Source organism: Mesocricetus auratus, unplaced genomic scaffold (genome assembly GCF_017639785.1).
Source record: "Mesocricetus auratus isolate SY011 unplaced genomic scaffold, BCM_Maur_2.0 Super-Scaffold_100004, whole genome shotgun sequence".
Lineage (NCBI taxonomy): Eukaryota > Metazoa > Chordata > Mammalia > Rodentia > Cricetidae > Mesocricetus > Mesocricetus auratus.
The window spans coordinates 27103657-27127619 of record NW_024429189.1 but is presented as its reverse complement, the minus strand read 5'-3'; the positions used below and the strand labels follow the sequence as shown (position 1 = coordinate 27127619).

The 23963-nt window shown below is 40.4% G+C and overlaps 1 protein-coding gene across 4 annotated transcripts in view; it reads left to right on the top strand.

Moving 5' to 3' along the window:
* Window positions 1-4062: 4062 nt before the first annotated feature.
* LOC101827398 (cytohesin 1 interacting protein) overlaps window positions 4063-23963 on the top strand; it is a 62733-nt gene continuing 42832 nt past the window's right edge. For 2 of the 4 annotated variants that reach the window (XM_040745371.1, XM_040745369.1), the window contains exons 1-3: window positions 4063-4189; window positions 5075-5179; window positions 5660-5760. In XM_040745371.1, the coding sequence (XP_040601305.1) occupies window positions 5689-5760 (72 nt within the window). In that variant the 5' untranslated portion in view covers window positions 4063-4189; window positions 5075-5179; window positions 5660-5688. Of the gene's footprint in view, window positions 4190-4936; window positions 5180-5659; window positions 5761-23963 lie in introns of those variants that run through there. The other 2 variants (XM_013112584.3, XM_013112582.3) reach the window with 2 other exon arrangements.

Sequence of the window (23963 nt, the reverse complement as noted above, 5' to 3'; positions counted from 1 at the left end):
GCTCATGATTTTGCCTCTTTGCTGTCTTGTATTTTGAATGTATCTAGCCTAGAAGAAATGGCAATTACATCGTGATACTCAAGGCCTGCCACAAAGCTCCCACTTAGTGGTTTACATCACAAATATGGGACAGGACCTCCACATGTGTCTTCACACCTGAGTTGTGCTTGGCGAGAGAGGGGAATTTAAGTTAATGGAGCACATGTCCTATCCAAGGGGGTTATGCAAGGACAACAAACAGGAAGCCACATAGTGAGAAGCTGTGAAAGGTTTCCAAGGACAGAGGGATAGTGACCCTAGGGTAGGTGCTGGGATCCATACAGGACATGTGACTACAGTAACTGAAGTGTGATGGAGACAACATCGAGTCAGAATCTCCTAAACTGGTTCTCTAAGTACCTTCTGTAACAAGACTGGAATTGGCTACCTTTCAGTTTCTTAAAGATCAGATTCCCAAACAGAATGTGAACATGCTCTGAAGAAAACCTCCTCACATCTCCCAGCCACGACCCATGACTTCTGCTTGCCAGTTGGTGATAAAACGACTCAGATTCCCCTAAGAAATCAAGGACTGTACTGCTCTGACACCAGGACAATGCTCTCTCCTCTGCTAGAGTTGCAGTGTTCCGAATGAGGCTGTAGCCAGCTGGCCCTTGGTGGGAGCATCCTGCCCTCTGCTGGATCTGGCCAGAAAAAAAATGAGTCTGCATTGCCTTATAAAGAATTAATTAAGGCTGGAAGCATTTGGGTTTATTTGAAAATAAATATTTGCTTGCATGCTGATGAGGTTTTAATTAAGCAGGGGATACATTCCTTCTGGGATGTCTTCATTGTCAGGGGATTTCAAGGTATCTGAGACAAACATATCTGTGCATCAAATGCACCCCCAAGCATAATAAATGCTCTATGCCATCATTTCCAAGGAAATGTAAACAATCCAAACTGAATCACTAATAGTTTTTCAAGTAGTCACACAGTGATACAATAGGGACAATCTCAGGAGAGCCTGGGTTGATTCCAGGTGCTAAAGGTCTCTTGGGCTTAGAGTAAGAGGTGGAGCTGCATTAAAAGGCTGCTTGGGGCCACACAAAGCATCTTCACATTGCTCCATGCTCAAGACAAGTGTGGCGTTTAATTGTAGCACACCTATGACGTACAGTTCACACAGGGAGCTACGTGCTCCATGTTAACAACATTGTTGAATTAGTGGTATCCTGAAATTCAGTTTGGGTAAAACAGAGACTCAGATACTAATGTAAGTCTAGAGAACAAAATAACTCTTTCTAAACATGTAGAAAGAAAGCAGAATGCCCTAAAAATAACTTTTTGGAGATGGTTGAGGCGACAGAAAGCCTTGCTATTTGGTGTTGATCAACCACCACCTACCATGTTGTCCTGTACAATATATACACACATCTCTACTTCTCACTTTTATTAAAAATCGGTGAAATTAATTCAAAGAGTCGTCTTGCACAGCAGCCAGTCTCTTCCAAGGCTTTTCTTTTTCTCTTTCTTCTTGATCCTTCTTGGGCTATCTCTCTGTTCTCCTTTTTACTTTAAATCCAGAAAGAAGTGGTTTCAGCTGGCACTCCCAGTGCCGTGGGCCATGTAGCTGTTCCTCACTTTCCCATACCAGCTCCACAGGTGTGTTTTCTTCAGTGCTGTTGTTATAATGATAGCAGATGGCCCAGATCTTGAGCTGATGGCCACCTTAGGGGTGGTGAGCAACTGGCTGCGATGACAATATTAATGTAGTCATTCTTTGATAATAGCAGCAGATCTGTTTGTAACTTAATCTGTTTAGTTGAGTTTGTTATCTTCATTAGCATCTCTGATTAATAAAAGATCTCTTAAAATCCTACCTGAACGTCCAGCTGAAGAATAAGTACAATTGATCACCTTGCCAGCATCAGCAAGTGGTATATCGAAAGTCCAAGGTCAACAAAGTTTTGAGGGTAGTTGCTGAAGACACAGAGAAATGATATGATCTCAACCCGTGAAATAATGAGCCTTCAGGTAGGCATCTGACTACATAAATAAATATGCAATAGGCTGATGATAAGGGAATTAGGAAGGAAATAAGCATAAGGTGCCTCATGTCTCTTTTTCTGAATTCTGTCCTTTTACTAATTCTAATGTATGTATGTATACATGTAGTTATGCAGAACATATATTTATGAAATGTAGTGCAGAATTTTAATATATCTTTTAATGTTTAATGATCTGTTTGGAATAACTGACATGTTCATCTACTCATTTACTATTTCTCTGGGTTGGCAACATTCCAAATCCTTTCCATTCAGTATTCTGAATGATGCAATCAGATGTCATCAACCAGTTTCCCTTCTGTGCTATCGAATGTTAGAAATTACTCCCCTTGTACAACTGAACCTCTCTACCCATTCACCTCCTGCCTCTCCCAGGTTCATTCCAATTTCCAGGCTCTAGCACCCACTGATATTTCTCTTTCTTCTTTCAGATCCATTTGAGCTTTTACACATAGGTAAGAATATACTTATCATCTATCTCTGACTTATTCCCCTTAATACAATGTCCCCTGGTTTCACCAGTGCTTTTGCAAATGGCAGAGCTTTGTTCTTTTGGTTGCTGTTGAATAGCACTTCATTGTGTGTACACACCACACTTTCTTTATTCATTCATCTGTTGGTGGCAACCGTGGCTGATTCCATTTCTTGGCTCCTTGGTAGGCTGATTTCATTTCCTTATTTTCTTTGGATATATAACCAGTAGTACGATTGCTGGGTCATGCAAGAGTTCTATTTCTGCCTTTTCTGAGGAAGTTCTATAACATTTTCCACAATAGTTGTACAAATTTACATTCCCACTAACTGTGCCGAAGAGTTCCCCTCTCTCCTCTTCCTGACCAGCATTTGTTTTCAAATTCCTTTTGGTATGTCAATTGAACTTCAAGAATGCTGGTTTCTATGTCAACAAAGTGAGTGTGTGTGTGTGTGTGTGTGTGTGTGTGTGTGTGTGATCTTAAATGACAGATGGATATTTTTATTTGCATGGTATGTTATCTAGTCATGAAAGTACTTATAAGGGAGAAAAACACTTGTAAATGGTATTTCACTATCTTTTGACTTTTAAAGTACTTCTACGTTTCAACTAGCCTCTTTGAGTGCTGATAACTGAGCTGTGCTGTTGACTCCCTAAATGCAGGAGAATCCCAGTCTTGTGTCAGTCAGTAGAAGACAGCAGGGTGAATCCCTTTTCATTCGTTAGAAAGTCATGTATTCTAAAAAGGAACCACCAGTCCCCTTTATCTGTTCATCTCACATATCCATATACTCTATGTGCAGTTCATTGTCCGAGGAAGATTTAGAAATTATCTCAATCATTTTCTATATGTGGCTTGCCGTTTTATGGCATAAAAGAGCTGGGAAAGTCCCGAGGACAAGGCTGTGCTTTACCAGTCATGTTGTCTCATCGAGTTCAACAGAAATATAGATTAGTTATATAAACAGCTCAGCGTAGTAACGGCAACTTTACTTCTTCTTGTCTTCTATAGCAATCCTACAAGCACGACAGAGACTAAGATTATCTATACTAAACCTTTGTTTATGGCTTCTTGAAAGGAAGCGCTCTGACTACATTTCTACAATTTCTCCAGGTGTAACGACATGTACAGACAATTTAAATACTTTTCTCTCACACTTTCTCAGCACTCAGCACTTAGCACGCTAAGCACATTCAAAAGAGTGGAGCTCATTGCCTTAAACAACTTGACCGAAATGGAAGCAAGTGTAGTGAGTAGTTGTATCTTGGGCCTCATGAAGACAAGCAAAAGAACCAGGAGCTATGTGAAAGCCTCGAGGAGTCCATTTTCCCCCAGTGCCCTGAACACATTAAATGCTCAGTAAATATTTAGAAATAAGGAAACAACACAGTGGCCCTTTTAACGATTTCGCTGGCAGTTGTTATCTTAAGGGTGTATTCAAGTAACAGGTACTTCATGACTACTTAGCCTCATGGGTTAATGGTTACAAAGTGCTTTGAACTTCTTGGAAAAAAATGTTTTCGTTGGCACTGTATCATACTTGCCAAGGTACACGAATTCCTCCCGTTTCCATCCTCCAGCTGCCAGGGCTGTGCCGTCCCTCTATGCAAGGCTGGGCTCTCACATTAACCCAGTCTTTCCTGTCTCCACTAGCCTGCTCCAGCACAGGTAGGTACACAGGGACATGTGGGAATGGAACAAACCTTCGACAGATTACTTTAAGGACTCTGGGGAAAGTCTAGAGAAGGGAAAATAGGGTATTTATGAATGATTCTTAGAGGCACTGGTGTTAAGGGGGTACAGAAGCACGTTCAGTTAGGGGGAAGCTACTGTAAGCACACTCTTCAATGAGGCAGCATCAAGCCCAGTCCAGATGGGCAGAAGGTAACAGAGGTACAGAGACAGAACACACTAATGTCACCTCTGTGGATTTGAAGTGAATTATATATATTCCTTGACTAATGTCTGTCTTTCACTTCTGTTATAAGATTCTCATAAAATAGATTTCTTTTATATGAACAAGACTTACATCTGTTATAATTTCTTTCCTTGTAGTTTTTCTTCTTCAAGTTTCATGGTTGCAAACAGCAGTGTTCAAGTCTACTAAACTTGGTCGACTAAAGCAAACATGGTTTCTAACCTGTTTGTCACTGTCTCCAAACACACTGTTTTTAGGTTTAAGAATGTGACAATCAAAAAGGTGAAATGTGGCTTGAAGAACAAGGCTATGGTTTCTATGGAGAACAGATGGCCATCAGAGTAAATTCAAACAACAGAGGTTTTTAGTTTGGAAGTTGTGACATATTAACTTTCAGCTAATAACACAATAAAGCTTTCAAAGCAATACAGTTGCAGGCTGCAGATAAATAGAACGGCTCCCCACGGAAGAGCTTGCTTTAAAGGCAACAACAACGCCTATTTTCTGCATTGAGGCAACTTGTTTTCTAACGCAGCCCGCGAGGTTCTCTGTGTGGGTGGAAATTTTCCATAATACATATTTATACCGTAGCTGCTGTCCATGTGGCGCATTTGCTCTCTCAAAACTGTTTCTAGGGACTGGAAATGAATGTCATGTGGGCAAAAATGAACATGGTATTCTGTTAAAGCAACAGATCACCAAAAAAAATGATGCCTGCTCTGCTTCAAAGAAAAACTCAGGTAAGTCTGTTTTTTACTAAATGCTGCAAAGTTAACTATAAGTAGTTCTTTAGATTTTAAAATAAAAATTATAGACAAACTTCCTTCTAGTTGAAATGCATTCATTATATACCTGAAAACAAAAACAAGTGGAGTGAAATTTGTAGTTAGAGGATAATAGGCACTTTTGGAGTTCTAAAGGCTCACAGTCCACATGAAAGAAAGCCACAAGAAAAACATCTGTTTGGGAGGGCCTCCAGATAAGAAACGCTTTCTCTCTCCCCTTGATCCTTTAGGGAATGAATTTCTCATTTCGACAGGGTTGGGGACACAAAAGCAACATTGAATTTTACATTTATTTTTTTCTGTCTATTTATGATGCTAGTCCCTGTCTTGAAAGAAATAAATGATATATCCTTTAGGAAAATGGAAGTGGGTAGAATAATCTAGGGCCAGACTCTGTATCCTATTCTCTCTTTTAAATGTCTCCTGGCATTTCAGGGGGCGGTGAACTCCTGCGAATGGAGTAGATGAGGCTTCATTTGCTCTGGCTTGGAGAGCAGGGGGTGTTCTTACTGACATATGCCCACTACAGTCCTATGGTAAGTCGGAGTGGGAAAAGTGGGCATTACTCTACTTGACTTGATGCAGAGGAGAAATTGAACACACTTTAATGAAGTGTTGTATATTAAAATAAATAAACTATTGCTGTTCTTAGTGTGTAAGGTGACTCGCTCTTTTGGGGCTTCTTTTCTAAATATTTTGGACTTCTCTGCTTTGCTTGAAGATTTGTTTATATTTATGAACATATATACACATATGCATACATAAAATAGCATATGGTCAGTAGATTTTCTGGTGGGTATGTCTTGTGTTAGGGGAAATGCCGAGCTTCTGACATGTAGTTAGTTTTTTATCACGGTGAGAAGCGTTTAATGAATATGAGAGTGTGTCATCACAGCAAGAAGGGTAAAGATAAGAGGCTGGTCTAGATAGCTGGTGAGGAGTCAAGTTAAAACTGACTGAACACTAGAACTCAAACACAATGACAAGGCAGCTAGTGGGAATTTACTCTGTGTGCTTATGTGCACATGGATATATAGGTGTGTGTGTAAGCATGTGCATTCATGTGTATGTGTGCGTGCACTTGTATGCATTCCTGTGTGTGTGTGTGTGTGTGTGTGTGTGTGTGTGTGTGTGTGTGTGTGTATTTGGGGAAATTGGACCAGCTCTTCTGGCCTTTTTACTTCTGTATCATCTGCAGAGGATAGTCAAACATTTTAAATGACAGGTTATCACATTTTGTGGATGCTCAAAAACAAGTCAGTGAATTCTCTGCTTTTAGATGCTCTCTGTGAGACAGGCCTGACTGAGATGCTCAGAGAGCAGCCAGGGACATCTAACAGTCAAATGTCCAGCAAAATTTGTTTACTTTAATCCATGTGTGTGAGTTACACTTTGGGGTTAGACCACCAGGGGTCAGGATATTGTGTCCAGAGAGCCTTTGTTAAGGACTCTTTGTATCTAAGAAGAAAGACATAGCCCAGTGGATCCCAAATTGATGCCTGTAGGCCCCGGGAGAGCGTGTATCTCAGCCCTAATAATTCTGAGTCTGCAGATCTGAGGGGGAGGATATATGCCTCTGAGAATCTTTATTTTTTAATAGATATAGTCATTGCTTCTTTTTCTTTGCAATGTGTGTGCATGCGTTTGCATGCATGTATGTGTCTGAATGTGCTTACATATGTAGAAACATGTAGAGGCCAGAGGTTGATGTGATTTGAGAATGTTCTTTTTGTTTTGTTTTGTTTTGTTTTTCAAACCAGGGTTTCTCTGTATTGTTTCAGAGGCTGTCCTTTAACTTGCTCTGTATACCAGGCTGGCCTGGCCTCAAACTCACAGAGATCCATTTGCCTCTACCTCCCGAGTGCTGGGATTAAAGATGTGTGCTACCAATGCCCCACTTTTTTTTTTTGAGAATGTCTTTATCAATCATTTTATTATTTTTGAAACAGGGTCTCTCACTGACTCTGGAACTTTCCATTTTGAATTAGACTACTTGGCCAATGAATGGGCCCTAGGGATCTATCTGTCTCTGTCCCCCAGAATGAAGGCTGCAAGCCTGCATTGCCATGCCCAGCTTTATGTTGGTACTGGGATCAGAACTCAGGTCCTATTAGTTGCACAATGTGTCAATGAGTATTTTACACACTGAGTTGTCTCCCTAGGCTCCTGTTTTCTTTTAGTTTTTAAAAAGATAGGTTCTTATTCTTTATTCTAGACTGGGCTGCCACTCCTGATCCTTATGCTTCTGCTCCCAGAATACTGGGAATGAACCACCACACACTCAGTTAGAGAGGCTTGCTCTTTGACAAAAAATTCTTCAGGTTCTCTATCCATCATATAATAAAACGAGTATCAAATGTTAGAAGAGGAATGTCAGATGTGCCCTGTGTGGCAGGAAAATGGCACTGATGGGTATCAACAACTAGGGGATGAGGTCTTAGGTCATGATGGTCAAAGGCCAATGTTTACAGGTAGATACTATACTGAGCATTCACCAAGGATAACCCTGGGAATGTGGTTCAGTGCTAGCATGCTTGCTTAGGATACTTGAGGTCCTGGGTTAGATTATACCCCTGTAAGCCATGATATAAACAGGACACATATTTCCTCACTGCCACATGAGGTTTTTTTTGCCCTAAAACTAGTAGTAAGCAACCAAGATGGCACTGGTAGCTGCAATTATACTTGCTCCTGCAATGGTATTTTCATCAATAGTTCAACTGATTTTCCTTGGAAAGATCAATGTGAGATCCACTGAAAGAGAACAAAGTGAAGTTTATCCAATTCTGTGATTTTTTTTCATGCTGAATAGTCAGCATTATGGAGGTGATGCATAAAGAAAAATGTGCTAAGATAAAGGAAGGGTACTGGGGTCAAGTTGTATAAGCTAGCAATGCTGTGCTAGGTAAGGTCTACCAGTTGGCTGACTTCCATGTGGTTGATCCCACATACTCTCTCCAAATGGCTGATCCTGGAGGAAAACAAACAACACTGATGTCTCAGGTGCTTTTTTTTTTAAGACAAAGATGGAACTGGGGAAATTCATACAATCTGATCAGATCACCAACAAATTTACACATGCAGAACAGGAAGGATGGTGTCACATTGTCATAGCTTCTCATCATTCAGACTAATCTTCAGTTTTCTCCTCTTGTTTCCATCTACTGTAACATGGTATGTTTGGCAACATTCAACATCTTATTTCAAGTTTTTCCACTGGTAGAATAGTTCTTGAACTACTAGCTAGCTATTTTGAGAAATTTTGTTCAAAACATTAAGGTTTTTTTTCCTTTTTAAATTTAAATTAGAAACAAGGTTGTTGTACATGACAATCCCAGTTCCTTTTCCCTCACCTCCTTCCATGCCCCCCACAGACTCCCTATCCTATCCCCTTTCTACTCCCTAGGGAGGCTGAGACCTTCTATGGGGAATTTTCAAAGTCTGTCATATCATTTGGAGCAGGGCCTAGACCCTCCCCCATGTGTCTAGACTGAGAGAGAATCCCTCTATGTGGAGTGGGCTCCCAAATTCCATTCATGTACTAGGGATAAATAGTGATCCACTACCAGAGGCCCCATAGATTAACCAGACCTCGAAATTGACATCCACGCTCAGGGTTCTGGAACAGTCCTATGCTGGTTTCTCAGCTATCAGTCTGGGTTCCATGAGTTCCCGCTTGTTCAGGTCAGCTCTTTCTGTGGGTTTCTCCAGCCTGATCTTGACCCCTTTGCTCATCACTCCTCCCTCTTTGCAACTGGATTCCGGGAGCTCAGCTCAGTGTTTAGCTATGGGTGTCTGCTTCTATCAGTTACTAGATGAAGGCTCTATGATGGCATATAAAGTAGTCATCAATCTCATTTTCAGAGAGGGGCATTTAAGGTAGCCTCTCCACTAATGCTTAGATTGTTAGTTGGGGTCATCCTTGTAGTTCTCTGGACATTTCCCTAGTGCCAGATTTCTCTTTAAACCTGTAATGGTTCCCTCTATTATGGTATCTCTTTTCTTGTTCTCCTTTATTCTTCCCCTGACTGGATCTTCCTGCTCCCTCATGTCCTCCTCTCCCCTCCTCTTCTCCCCTTCTCTTTCTCCTAACTCTCTGTTCCCTTCCCCATGTTCCCAATTTGCTCAGGAGATCTTGTCCTTTTCCCCTTCTCTGGAGTACCCTGTATGTCTCTCTTAGGGTCCTCCTTGTTTTCCTAGCTTCTCTGGAGTTGAGGATTGTAGGCTAGTATTCCTTTGCTCTATGTTTAAAATACCATGTTTATCTGTTTGTGACTGGGTCACCTCACTCAGTATGATTTCTTCTACTTCCATCCATTTGCCTGTGAATTTCATGAATCCATTGTTCTTTTCAGCTGAGTAGTACTCCATTGTGCAAATGTACTACATTTTCTTCATCCATTCTTCTGTTGAGGGCCATCTAGGTTGCTTTCATATTCTGGCTATTACAAATATTGTTGCTATGAACATGGATGAATGGATGCCCTTATTGTATGAATGTGCAACTTTTGGGTGTGTGCCTAAAAGTGGAATTGCTGGATCTTGTGGTAAGACTGTTTTTCATTTTCCTGAGGAACCTCTGTACTGATTTTCAAAGTGGCTGTATGAGTTTGCACTCCTACCACAGTGGAGTAGTGTTCCCTTTTCTCCGCATCCTCTCGAGCATAAACTGTCAATGGTGTTTTTGATTTTAGTTATTCTGACAGGAATAAGATGATATGTCAGAGTTGTCTTGATTGGCATTTCCCTAATGACTAAGAATGTTAAATACTTTTTTATATGTCTTTCAGTCATTTTAGATTCCTCTATTGGGAATTCTCTATGTAGTTCTGTACCCCCACTTTTTTTTTAATTTTTATTATTATTTATTATATATTTTTTTTTCTACTGGGGAAATACTTCTTTTTTTTCTTTTCTTTTTCTTTTTATTAATATTTTTTTTCCATTTTAAATTTAGATAAGAAACAAGGTTGCTTCACAAGTCAGTACGAGGTCCCTCTCCCTTTCCCTCCCCTCCTCCTGTGCCCTCCCCCCATCCCCCCCCCGTTATCCCCTCATTCCCCCAGGGAGGGTGAGGCCCTCCATGGGTGTACCCCCACTTTTTAATTGGATCCTTTGGTGTTTTGGTGACTAACTTCTTGATTTCTTTGTATATTTTGAAAATCAGCCCTCTGATGTGGGGTTGGTGAATATCTTTTCCCATTGTGTGGGGTGCTGTTTTGTCTTGTAGTTTTTGTCACAAACAGCAATTTTAATTTAACTATAGTTTGTAAATAGCACATTACCAGTGCTTTTCTTTCTCTGGGAATTAACAGTTTATTCACATTTTCACAATCACTGATAGTAATTAAGACAAAAGAGCTGACAAAAAAGCCACCATTTTTGAACTTCTGTCATCTGCTGGATTACATTGCATTAGTAGCCCCATTATAAGGTGTCACTGTTGCTGTTTCTACATGAATTATGAAATGATATATCACACAGCTGGAAAATATTTCAGTATTTTTACATGAAAAAATTTAATGCAGCAGTAAATTGCTCCAAAATATTTCTAGAGATCCTTCAAAGTAATGAAGAGACAGTAAAATAGAAATTCTATCTAGATTTGACTGTGTAAAGTAAGACAATGCCATTTCTTCTTGCCTCAGTTAAATTCGATAGTAAGAACAATGTTATGCCAGTTATGTCATGCTATGTTCTTCACTTATAATATTTATGAAAGCTTTTGAAAATCGGGGTAATGTCTTCCAGTATCTTCAAGCCATGCTGTGTGTCTACTCCCTGCATATTTCTATCCCGGACCCTTTACCTAGTAAATACAAAATTGCAAAGTTCCTAGTTAGCAAATTTCCTCATGCCACATACTGCCTACCAAAATAGAAGCCTGTCACAGTTTTAGAAATCATTAGGGTTTGCTAGAGCCTTTCTGTTATGGGAATCACATTATTATACTAATTTGAGTATATATAAAATATATATCTATAAATTATTCTTCTATACCTCAAATTAGAGTCAAAATTTGAACCCATGTCTTTCCTGTTCTATAATCTGCTTCCTATCCTACAGTCCATTGCACATCTGCTCTTCTGGGCCACTTCATTGTTAATCGTGCATAGCCTTCTCTTTGAGAGTCTCTGCTTCATCTTACTGTTTAAATGCAAAGTTAATAGATAGGGGATTGATTCAGTGTACACTTGTGATCTCTTCAATGGAAGAGATGGCTATCTCATGTTGTTTCTACTTTTATTAGTGAGTTTACTGAATAGTCAACTTGCCAGGAGTTTAAGTATTGGAAATAATGTTTTTTTTCCAGTTACTTAAACTTTGCCAGGTTTCTCTTTTCCTTTGCAAGATACTTGGGTTTTGTTTTTCTGTAAAACACAAAAACACAATTCAGTATTATGAAGGCTTCAATCTCAATTCTATTTGAAACTATTTCCTTCAATATGGCCAGTCAAACAGAGGCTTCTGGGATATACTCCTTCTAGGATACAATCTCCATTTTCTTTTTTGGGTTTCTACCATGTGAGGATGAGGAGGGAGCCATAGTTTGTCCTCTGGAAAGTATGGCCTGGCTTTCTGGGCCCTCTGCATAGAACATATCTACTTGAGAGTTGCCAGAAGGCCTTACAAGTCTCTCTCATTTACAGATCTCAGATGTAGCTCCAGTAAGATCTCGTTCTTGTCATTATTCCTAGCCATCTTCTTGATGGGGTCCTCTTACTAGCAACCAGCTCTCCTTGATGAATTTTTCAAGATATCACAAGTTAGCTACTTTCCTGAGTTGCTTGGCTCAAGGACACACACATGTGTGTAGCCCAGGGCTGATATTGCTCATTTTCCTTCTTCCGAGATGGGGAAGAGGATGGTCCAGGCTTTTTTAGGTACAGATTCGAAAGTTAGTGCTGACTCTTCTACAGGCTTAAAAATGCTTCTCTTCATCCATGCCCTTGGCTCAGTGGTGAGATGCATGCCCTCCAGAGCAGATGGAAAAACTAGAGCACCACATTCTGTTTCTCCCTATCCAGGCTTCCTTGTTCTTTCCCCTCCACAGTCTTCTCTCAGATTTGACTAGTATGGGGACCACAACTTGGCATGGAAGTTGAGAGCACAAGAGTCATTTTTCCATTATTTGGTAGGCTTTGTAGACAGTGCTTTGCTCCAGATGCTCTCAGTTGACTACCATTTTAATCCTGCTATTGGGAGTCTATCACTGACAACTCTGGCAATAGGAAAATGTGTATTCAACCACCTATTACACTTATGAACTTTTTGGGGAGTTATTAATTGGTGTAAAACTGAAAATTTCTGATCTGTATGAAGCCCTGTCGAGGGAATGACAATACAGGTAAATGTGAGCCTGCTCATCCGTACTTCCAGCACATGGAAACAGAACCAGAAAGATTGAAATGCTGAACCACACTTGGGTTACATAATGAGAACATGCCCCCATCTCAAATAAAAACAAAATAAAAAAAAGGAAAAGGTAAGTTACAAGTTGAAATCTATCCCAAGAACTGATAGGACTCAACAGTAAGATTACAGTTTGGTGTCCAAGAGTACTGAAAACACATTCCCCAATGGGAGATTAATGGACAGCAGTCAATACAACACAACTCCAGTTAAAACATGGAGATAATACTACACCCTGCTGCAGTGATAAAATCCCCAGACACTGATACAAATTATCCTCAGACAGTGAGAACAACAGAAACATTCACTTAGTGCTGGTGGCAAGGCAGAATGACACAGTCATCTTGGAACATAGACTGGCAGCTTCTTGCAAAGCTAGATACAGTCTTAGAATTAGAATCTAGCAGTTGTGTTATGTGATGTTTTACAAGTAAGTTGAAAACTATGCTTCTCTCTGCCACACACACACACACACACACACACACACACACACATTTTTAGTGGTTTTGTTCAGAATTCCAAAAGACAGAAGAAACCACATCACCCTTCAACAAGAGAATGGATAAACAAATGGTGATAGACACATGCTGTGAAATATTAGTCGGAGCTAAAAGAAACATCTCTTGTGCATTGGGGTGTGAAAAAATACATAGGAGACTTAAAGGCATATTGCCAGATGAAACAAGCCAATTTGCAAAGGTTACACACAAGCAATCACAGCAATATGACATTGTGGTACAGACAACAGGAGGACACAGTAAAGGTCAGGGGTTAGCAGGAAACAGAAATCAATGGGATGTATTATAGAGGAATTTAGGGGAGTTAAACCACTTTGTACAATACTACAATGTTGATTGCTCATAATTGTATATTTGTCAAATGCATAGAATATAGAACAGCAGGAGTGAATGGTAATGTGAACTGTGAATTTTGGTGATGATGCAACCTCTGTACTACTGTGATGCAGGATGTTGGTAATGGTCGGGACCGTGAGCCTGTGGTGACTGGACACATGAGAACTCGCTGAACTTTTCATTCAATTTTTTGTGAGTCTAAGTCTGAGTTAAAAAATAAAATATATTGAAATTTATTTTATATTAATAATACTTTTATAGCCACATTTAGCCAGACATAGCAGACTTCATCATATGTGTGGGACAGAATGATGTTGCATGACTCCACTTCCTTGACAGAGGCTGTCTGTAAAATCATAGGCATAGAGCCGGGCCTTGGTGGTGGACGCCTTTAATCCCAGCACTTGGGAGACAGAGGCAGGCGGATCTCTGTGAGTTCGAGGCCAGCCTGGTCTACAGAGCGAGTTCCAGGACAGCCTCCAAAACAATACAGAGAAACCCTGTCTTGAAAAACAAACAAACAAACAAACAAAAAAAAACAACAACAAATCATAGGCATAGTTTGATCCTCTACCTTCCTCCTATATTTTTTGTTTGTTGGAGACAGGGTCTCAGTGTGTACACCGCACTGACTTTGTACTTACAGATATCCATCTGCCTCAGCCCGCTGAGTGCTGGGATTAAGGATGGCTACCATGTAATTAGACTCTGCCTGATTTCACCCTGAGGTGACTAAGGAGCAGGACTGTAGGTGCAAAAAGCCCATCCCTTCCTGGAAAGCTGATCCTGGACAGTGATCAGGCTGTACTTTCAATGTTTCAGAGAACTGTACATCACACTTAACTGATCTGAGTGATGCAATTCTACAATGACTGATACTCAGAAAAACGGCAGTCCCTGGAATTCTATGTTTTTAGAAAACGTCTATGTTCATAACTTGAGTTGGCTTTTTAAGGTAGGTTAGAAGAACCAGAAGAGACCCAAAACTGAAACTAGCAAGTTGGACAGAGTTGGGGTGGAGTCTTGTGTACTTCACAGATGTCTAGCAAACACAGATAACAATGGGAGGCAGGACTTACTAAGATAAGAAGGTGGAGGGGAAATGCAGTAGCGATCCAGATGAAGAAGGAAGGTCAGATGGCTGGGCGTGGTGAGAGGTGCAGCAGGTAGTCACACATCTGAACCCAAGGCCGAGTTGGACTTTGCTTCTAGTAAATCCGCACCTCAGAACACTTGGTGATTCAAAGCAGGGCATCAAAGGGCATGGCTGCAGGAAAGACCGGTGCTTCCGTGTTGGAACGTGTTGAGAATAGACGGAGTGCTTCTCAAATAAGTCAGTTCTCAGACAGACTCTTTTGTTTTTTTAAACAGATCATATAAAATTTCAATTTTGTCTCTGAAATAGTCTAGGAAAGAGTCTTGAGATACAGCCTAGAATTTTCTCTCTGTTTTCACCACTGACAAATTTTCTCGTTTATGCTAAATTATAAATTAGGGGCAGAGGTAAAGAGCAAAAACAAATTTAATTTGTTCATTTGCTGTTGCTTTGCTCTCTATAGTCTAGATGTTTGGAAGTTTTCAGCTTTATTTTCACTTGGACTTTCTTGAAACATCTTACAGGACTATAAGAGCCTAGCTATTTCCTCCAGACATTCCCTTCCCCAGCGACATGTATGCAGTTACCTCTTCCTGTCTGCAGGCATTGCTCCATGCCAAGAAGAATTTATGGCCCTGATTTTCAGTTCTTACCTGTTTCTTTGATTCTTAGCACACCTCCCAGAGCTGCACCCATATGTACATAGTCATATAAAAAACATCCATTGTTAACACCTTCAAGTTTCCACCTTTGGATTTAACCTATCTTTTCAAATTACTCTGGGGTTCAATCTGGCTCCTTTATATGAACCTGATTGAAACCAATAAAAGCACAAAGTCTAACAGTGAGTGAATACTTATGTAAGTCGCATGGCAAAGGATGTTGTTTTCTTTCATTTTTTAGAAAGTATCAATACATTTAAAAAGTAAACAATAAAAAATAAAAACATAAAGAATTATGCACACCTAATAATCCTGTACAGTACCAAAATATTTGAATTCTATTTTCCATTGAGTCGTCATTGAATTATTTTTATTTAAAGAACATTTTCTTGCTGCTCAGTCTCAGGAGACTGGATTGAGTACCCCACCCAGGATGAGAAGTTGGTTCTTGGATCATGCAAAGAAGCTGTCGTTGAGTCCCAGGGCATTAATCATCATGGCACACACAAAATTGCTCTGCTTTGCTCTGCTGAGCCAAAGAGATGATGCATGTGGGTTCACACTCCTCCACTCTCATCTCCTTCTTCCGTCTCCACCTTCTCTCTGAAGGCAGTTTGGCTGCTACCAAAAAACTACCCCAAATGCCAATTTTTCAAATGCAAATGGTGTTGTTCTCATTTCTGGGAACATCACATCTCCCAGGGTGGTCACTGGGGCAAATTTCTACTGGTATCATGACTGGGATTTTGGTTGCAGTTTTGTCAATATCAAAGGTACAATCAGAATTACAAAATGTGAATTAAAATTGGAATATGATCAGGTTAGACTGAGATGTTTCTGGAGTCACTAAGTGTGTTTACAAGCCAGGGCCTGTATCAATCTCATGTGTTCCTTTACCATGTCACAGAAGCCCTATCTTCTCCTTTTGGGAATTCATGCTGCCATTAACTTCCACCATGGCTTCTGGCTCCAGCATTAATACATGCATTTAGCTGAGAGCCTGAGGGCCAGGAGCCTGGGGAGAACAAGCAGCCATTGCTGCGCACAATGTTTAGGAATTACAGGCTCAAGAGTAAAAACCATGAAGAAATTATTTTGACCCTCAAAGAATGTAAGGCTCGTGGATATAGACAACCAGAAGGCCAGCCTGGCATAACAGGAACACTTAGTGCTGTGACAAAACATACCATATAAAAAGGACACTTCAGGGTGGACTTTGGAAAGGTTAGGTGGGGGACAATCCTTGGAGCAGAGATCTAGAACCTGAAGGAGGAGAAGTTCATGCTGAGGGGCATTCTGCTTCTAGGCTCTTCTCCATGGGATATCCTGGGATTCCAGAAATACTAGGGCTACAGAACTGATGTCCTTCAAAACAACTGGGCCAGACATTGACAAACAATGGAGAAATTAGTACCTTCAGTTTCCTTTATCTTTCTGACAACGAACAGCATTTTAATAGCCCTGCCTCAGAGGGCTTCCAGGAGAAGATGAGGTTAAGCAGGAATCCCATTGTCTCTCATCACAAACATGGAGAATCAACGGGGAAGCCCTGGTGATTTGGGAGGCTAAGAACATAAGGGGTGTTTAACCACAGTGTAGGCCACTGGGGCTTTATTTCTTGGCTTTCTGAAGTAGTGCCACCCTCAGTGGCCTTCCTGTTGAAGCAGCCCTTGTACTGATGACTTATGATTAAAGGGTACTTGAAAGATATCAAAGTAGTTGACTCTCTGTTGTCTGGCATGGTTTCCTTTTCTAAAATGAGAAGAAAATGATTGGGAAGACCAGGGCTGACAGTGTATCATACAAATTCTACCAGCAATTTATGTACTGGAGAAATTAACTGCTTTCCAAGTATCATAGAATCTTTGTAGGTGATTTTTCCCCCTTCAGTAACTTCATATAGGACTAATTAAGGACTCTTCATCCCCCTATGCAATCATTCCCCTGTGTCATTGAGAATGTTGAGTGTGTAATTTTATGGCCCTCTCATGGTTGTTATAATTCCCATACACATTCATTTATAGTCACTACACAGAGATGGGCCAGGGAGATTTTGTTATTAGTCAGTCTCTTCATTTATTTAATATCACCTCCATTTTATACCAAAGGGAATTTCACTGGCTAAGTTCATGAAATGCAGAGCGCGATTCCTTGACTGCACTTGGCACAATTCCTCTATTCTTCAGAAAGCTTTTACACAAAAACATTCAAGGTGATGATAGAGCTTTTTTATGGCTGGGAAATTGTATCAGTTAAAGAAAGAAACACAGATATAGTTTTTCCTGAAATGCTCAAAATTACATGAGGTGAAACACTTGGTTCACAACGCACAAAGTCAAGCTGCCGAGCCACTCTGATAGGACCAAAATATTTCAAATGTTTCTAAGTTATGTAGGTAGGTTAAACCAACAGGAAAGAGCAGAAGCCCGAGTCATAGAAGAACTATTTGATACTCATTTGAGTTTACAAGCAGTGGTATGATGCTACTTCCTGAAATAATGAAATGCACCAGGCCTAAAAGGATGTAGTTGCTATGGTTTCACTCATAACAGGGAACGTCCTGGACAACTCCACTGTTTTTCTCTCCCTTAAACTCCAACACTTCATACTTCTAGAAAGAATATGTTTTTACAAACTTTTAAGAAACGGAAGACACTTTGGGTTAGAAGATAAATGATTCTACTTCCCCAGTCTTATGAGTGACCTTCCTTACCCTTTAGAATTTGATTGGGAAAGTAAATGAGAAAATTTGTGCTCTTTTGACATACTTGATATGACACCGAGTTTCTTAAAACTTGGGGTAGGATATGCGTTAGGTGCAAATCAGGAACACTGGCCTGTGGTTGATCAGTCATCTGTAATACGCAGACAACTTGTCACACCCAATGAAAACAGTGAAGAAAGGGAAGCAAGCAGGGGAAGTGGAAAAGGGTGTAGAACCGTACAGGTCTTAGCGGTCTTTGGGCATTTGGAAAATGCAGAAGTTATCATATTGTTTTCTTTTTATAATCATTTTTATTTAAATTAAAAACTTTCTTATTTTACATACCAATTATAGTTCCCTCTCCCTCCCATCCTCCTATTTCCCCCACCAATCCCACTTCCCACACCCCATCCACTCTGCAGGGAGGGTGAAGCCTCCTGTGGGGGTTCATCAAAGTCTGTCACATCATTTGGGGTAGGACCTAGGCCCTCCCCTGTGTATCTAGGCTGAGAGAGTATCCCTCCATAGGGAATGGACTCCTAAAGCCCATTTGCACACTATGGATAAATACTGGTTCCACTACCAGAGGTGTCATAGACTGTCCAGGCCCCCCAACTGACACCCACGTTCAGAGGGCCTGGACAGGTCCTGCTCCTTGTTAGTATAGTGGTTAGTATCCCCTCCTGTCATATTGTTTTCAAATCCTTAATTTTACTCTGCAAGAACAAACATGAATCCTATTGACTTTTAGATCTTTGAAGAAAAGGGTGCTTTTCTTCCTAAAACAAGCCTCTTCTGTCCACGTTATGCCAATAGTCAACACCTCTGAATTTCTGGGGTATTTTTAACTAACATTTAATGAGTGTTTACTATTATGTTAAGCATTTCTCTAATAACTTAGTTAACAATATCTGGAAAGGTTGTTACTTCTATGTAACCATGGTCATGGAGGCATACGGTGACAAGATGAAGCTGCTGACAGTATCTGTTGCATGCTGCCCTTATAGGGGACATGTAGCATCATTTATGTTTTCCCTTTATCTCATCATACACTTAACACACACACACACACACACACACAGAGTTTCTGCTTGTGGTTCTCTCAAGACACATAAGTGACTTCTTGCCATCCTGTGGTCATTTGCATGCATGCTTATCTCCTTGAATTGACCATCAGCTGTTTGATTGATGTCTAAGAGATTTCTTTATACTATTCTGGTCATGTACTAAGTAACAAATGAGCTCAAGGCTTACTGGCTTAAATGACTACCAGCATTCATTCTGTCCACTGACTTGCAGTTTGGGCAGGGCTCAGTTGTGTTCCACCCACTCATGGTTAGCTAAGGTGGCTCAGAGGCTAAGACTGGATTGGATACAGCTCCGTTGCTCACGTATGCCATTTTTGATCTGGTTCTCACCTGGGAAGTCAGGAAGGGCTATGGCTAGAATCTAAATGCAGTCTTTCTATGGAGTTACCTGACTTCCTCAGAGCACAATGATTGGCTTCCAAAGGTTCTAGGAGAACTGGGCGGAAAGCCTTGTATAATAATTTGCCTGGGAACTTCACGATTCTTCCTTTCTGTGGGCTTAGCCAGATTTCAGTAGAGAGAATGTCTCAAAACCTATGATGTAAGGATGCTGCCATCTTTGAAATATGTAGTATGGCCAAGTATGCTTTCATTTCAGACTCATCTCTCAGTGCTCTAGACTTTTATTTCTCAGTTTTATCAACAGTACGTTTTAAAATTAATGTCCAGGAAATATAACCGTTGAATCAGGAGGCAGCTTTCTTCACTGACCTAACAGGTGGGAGGTGTGTGTCATTTACAAAAAGCCCTGTCCAGGGTATAAGGTCCCATTGAGGACAATTGGCGGGGCTTGCTAGAAAAGGCACTCATAGTTATGTCTTCATCTCCAGGATTCTTAGCAGTGATATGATGCTTGTTTGGGGGAATTAAACTGTGGTACTAGGTTGAGCTTCTAAAGAACATGCACCTTTGGATTCCAGTCAGTGAGGAAATCGGATCTCCCAGGCCATGTCAATTTTCTCTGCTTTCAGGAAATTGGTAACAGGAGCTCATTCCTGGCATAACTTCACTTGAAATGATAACCTGTACACTAACTAGCTTGGCCCCTGTAACGTGTGTGTGTGTGTGTGTGTGTGTGTGTGTGTGTGTGTGTGTGTGTGTAAAATACTCTCTGTTTTCCCTTTTAGGATTTTTTTTCTTATTTTTTTTTTCGAAACAGGATTTCTCTGTGTAGCTTTGGAGCCTATCCTGGCACTCTCTCTGTAGACCAGGCTGGCTTCGAACTCACAGACATCCACTTACCTCTGCCTCCTGAGTGCTGGGATTAAAGGCGTGTGCCACCAATGCCTGGCTCCTTTTAGGATTTTTAATATGAGCATGCAAGATGCATGGACTGTCCTCATGTTTCTAGTCAGGCTTTAGTAGAGTTAAGGCTAGCAATCAGTAAATATCTGTAAAAAGGACCTGGATTCAGATGAACTTAATGTGCTCATGTTTAACTATATTTGGGAAACATCTATCAGATCAACAAAGACGATATCATTTCCTCACATTCTCTGGCTATGTGTGCACACCACTCCAACCAGGAGTCCTGGTTACTCATAGGAGCTGTCTGTCATGCAGCATATATTGGTTCTTCACACAGATGTGTATTCAGAGTATGAGTACATTTTCCTCTTAGAGCTTATGGCTATTTTAATTTTTTGAAGGTTACCTTTGAACATATCTTAAGAGCTAATTTTACCTACCCACGCATCACTGTTTGCATATATTCCCTGACTGATAATATTCATTAGTAGAGTATGACTCCATGATAATCACTAGAATTTTCTCCGCCCAGGAAGAACAAGCTGCTCAAAAGCAAGTTTCATAATATCATGGGAATGTTTGAATATTTGGGCCAGATTCCCTGATGGGAAATTGATCCAAAGGGATAGTTGTGTTCTTAATTCTCTAGCTGAGTTCAGGTTGTGGCTTTAAGAATGATTCTTCTGGGAAAGCTACAAGATCTTGGTGTTTATTGAAGTTTCATTGCCAATGGCTTTGGTAGGTTAGAGAAAAAAGGAAATTAAATTTCCCAATGTGGCAAAGTTTTGGGGTTTAATATCCTGGTTTTCGAGGTTGAATACTGTTTTGGAGTTTAACTGTAATGCTGATAATGAAATTAAAGTCAGAAACCACAGTAAAATATTCAGACTCACTGCCATTATTGTTCACAACAACATCTTTCTATTGGTCCCTGGAGATGAGTCAGCAGCCTCGAGTCCCTCTCTTATTGCTTCTTAATCCCCAAAGTCACAGTGTCTTAGAGTCCTATAAATTGTTTTTTGGAGTTGCTTCTCACTTATACTCCAAACTGCAAGCCCTCCATTGCTTTAATTCAAGCACTTATCACCCTTTATCAATGTTGTATAGCAGAAGTTGAAATGTCTTTATCACACATTCCCATTATAAACCCAATACCAAGTCAGTTACCCTAAAGTGAATTAACTTCTGCTAAAATTAAAAAAAATAAAAGTAGTAATTTTTACTCTTTTGGTGGAATCAAGTCCAAAGTATCTAGCATGGTAGATGTGGGCCCTCATCCACAATGCCCAATGAGACCCTTGAATGTTATCACATATACAATTTACTTGTCTACAAACACCACGCTGCACTAGTTACTGGTCCTTGCACTCTGTTTTCTCCTCTTGACAACTCCCCTTACTTCATTTACCCTGGCCACTGTTTCCCACTATTACATTGTCTTTCTCTTTCGAAGCCCAACTCTTATCGCCAACTAGACGGGACAGTCATCTCTCTGAACACTTGAAAGTTCTTTTCTTCCCTTGCTCTGCTGTGGTGGACAGTAAATATGTTTTCCCAGACTGGCTCATGCAGGGTAGAGTTGGAGTTTTCCTATACTCAGCATCATTTTCCTAGAGTTAGAGGCAAGTGGCCAACTTTAGCTCGATGGAGCTCTTCAGAGTTTAAATTTTCACAGATTCTTTATGAGAAGAGCTTAAGTTTAATATAGACCATCAACTTATTTTTTCTGTATATAGAGCATGTAAAACAAATGCAACATAAATGTCTGGTTGCTTTGGTATCTAATTACTCACAATACATTTTAAATAAAAAAACTCAAAAATGTGATTTCATAAAGGATGTTTAAAATACAGTAGACTTAGAGCTTAGGTCATTGGGTTTACACAGCAAACACCTTCACCTTCTGAGCCATCTTGCTGGCCCATAACTAATAGCGTAAAGATCTAAACCCAAAGTATTTTAGTAGTATCAATGGTTGCTCATTCACTTCATGGCCATAGGAAGTCTTCACCACTTTTGGAATACACAACCTTAACTTTATTTTCATCATCTTGTTTTGACTGAGCTCTGCTGTGTCGTATTTATGAGAAGAGGGTCCTATAAGTTTGTTTAACTCTTCTGCTGCACTAAGAAGAGATGGTAGGTGAACAAGGTAACATGCGATTTAGCATTATGAAAAACGCTAATTAAAAATCATCATGTTGTTTTCAAAAGAAAAGCCTTTTGTTGTGTCTGCTTCCAAATCTTTCTTATACCAAAGGGCACAGATCTCAGAGAGGTCTCTCCTTGCATCTTGTCACAGTCTTTTAGTTAACTACTCTAGTTTTGAATGGTGTCTCATTTTCCCATCCGTACCTTTGGGTATTTCATAATGTTTTGGGTAATGCTATTCATAGTAGTCCTGCTTACTTGGCCTCTGCTACACACGTAGTTAATATTTTGGGCATAGCTCTTCCTTTGAAGTTTGTGGGAGCTCTGTGCACAGATGAAACATGAAGCAGGGAGGGGGACGCTTCTATCTTGCCTGCTAGTGGACTCTTTCATCACTGTGGAAAAAAGTGTTTCATTCTCTGTAGATAAGAATCATTCTTTGTTCGTTTCCTATATTTAACAGTGAGACTGAATGTTGTAGATCAACAACAGCCTTTCTTACCACATCCATGCAGATAAGTGAGTCAAAGACGGTCAGGATAGTGTGGCAGAAACTGTGACCTACCAACTGATGGATTTTGATACTTTCTTCTAGTATGTTCTTGACAGACAGCACGAGGAGACAGAAGAAGGCAATCCTTGCCCCACCCCCTTTACAGGTGAATAGACTGTATTTTGCTTTCTTCACTTGGCGCCTTGCTTGTTAAGACTTCATAGATGGAGGCAGGGGCTGAGCCATATTGCTCAGTTCTTACATTTTGTCACTGAATCGCTTCCAGTCTTTTCCCCAGATGTCTTACTTTGTAGAATTTTTGAATTCTTTAAAATCCCTTGGCAGTCCTTGCCGATATGGAATGGACTTCGCTTTCAGCAAAGCACCACCTTGCCTGGTTGCTTATGTTTGCTAACCATCTTGTGCTTTTCTAGATTCTGAGGGCTCACATCCTCTTGCTTCAAGGCAATAGAAGTATGATTAGCAGAAGCCCTCGTGGCAACCTGACTACTCCTGAGCCTGTCACTGAGGTATTAGTTTCTTCACAGTTTTCTTGTCAGAGTTCAGATCTCCATGACTAAACTCAGTCAGGCTAAAAAGACTGAAGTTTCCATACTGAAGTTCTCCTACAAGCTCTAAACTTAGTGTGTGAAGCTGGATTTTTCCCACCCAGATCAGCTCCCGTTTTCTGTTTAAGAAACTCAATGATCTGAAAGGGACAATCCTGGGACAGCTTTCACTGTCATGTAGAAAGTACTTTTAGGCCTCTATTAGGCATGGTGGCACACACCAGAACACCAGTACTCAGAGCATAGGAAGGAGATCCACCAGTCCCAGGCCAGCCTGGACCAGAGTGGCTCTGCTTCAAAAAAAAAAAAAAAAACAAGCCAACAAAACAAACAAATGAACTCTGAAAATTTCAGTCTGCTTCCATAATCAGCAAAGGACTGGCCACTGGGGCATACACAGTAAGTGGCTTCTAAATTATGCTGCTGTAGCAACATGTGTTGCAATAAGTATGCAATGAATC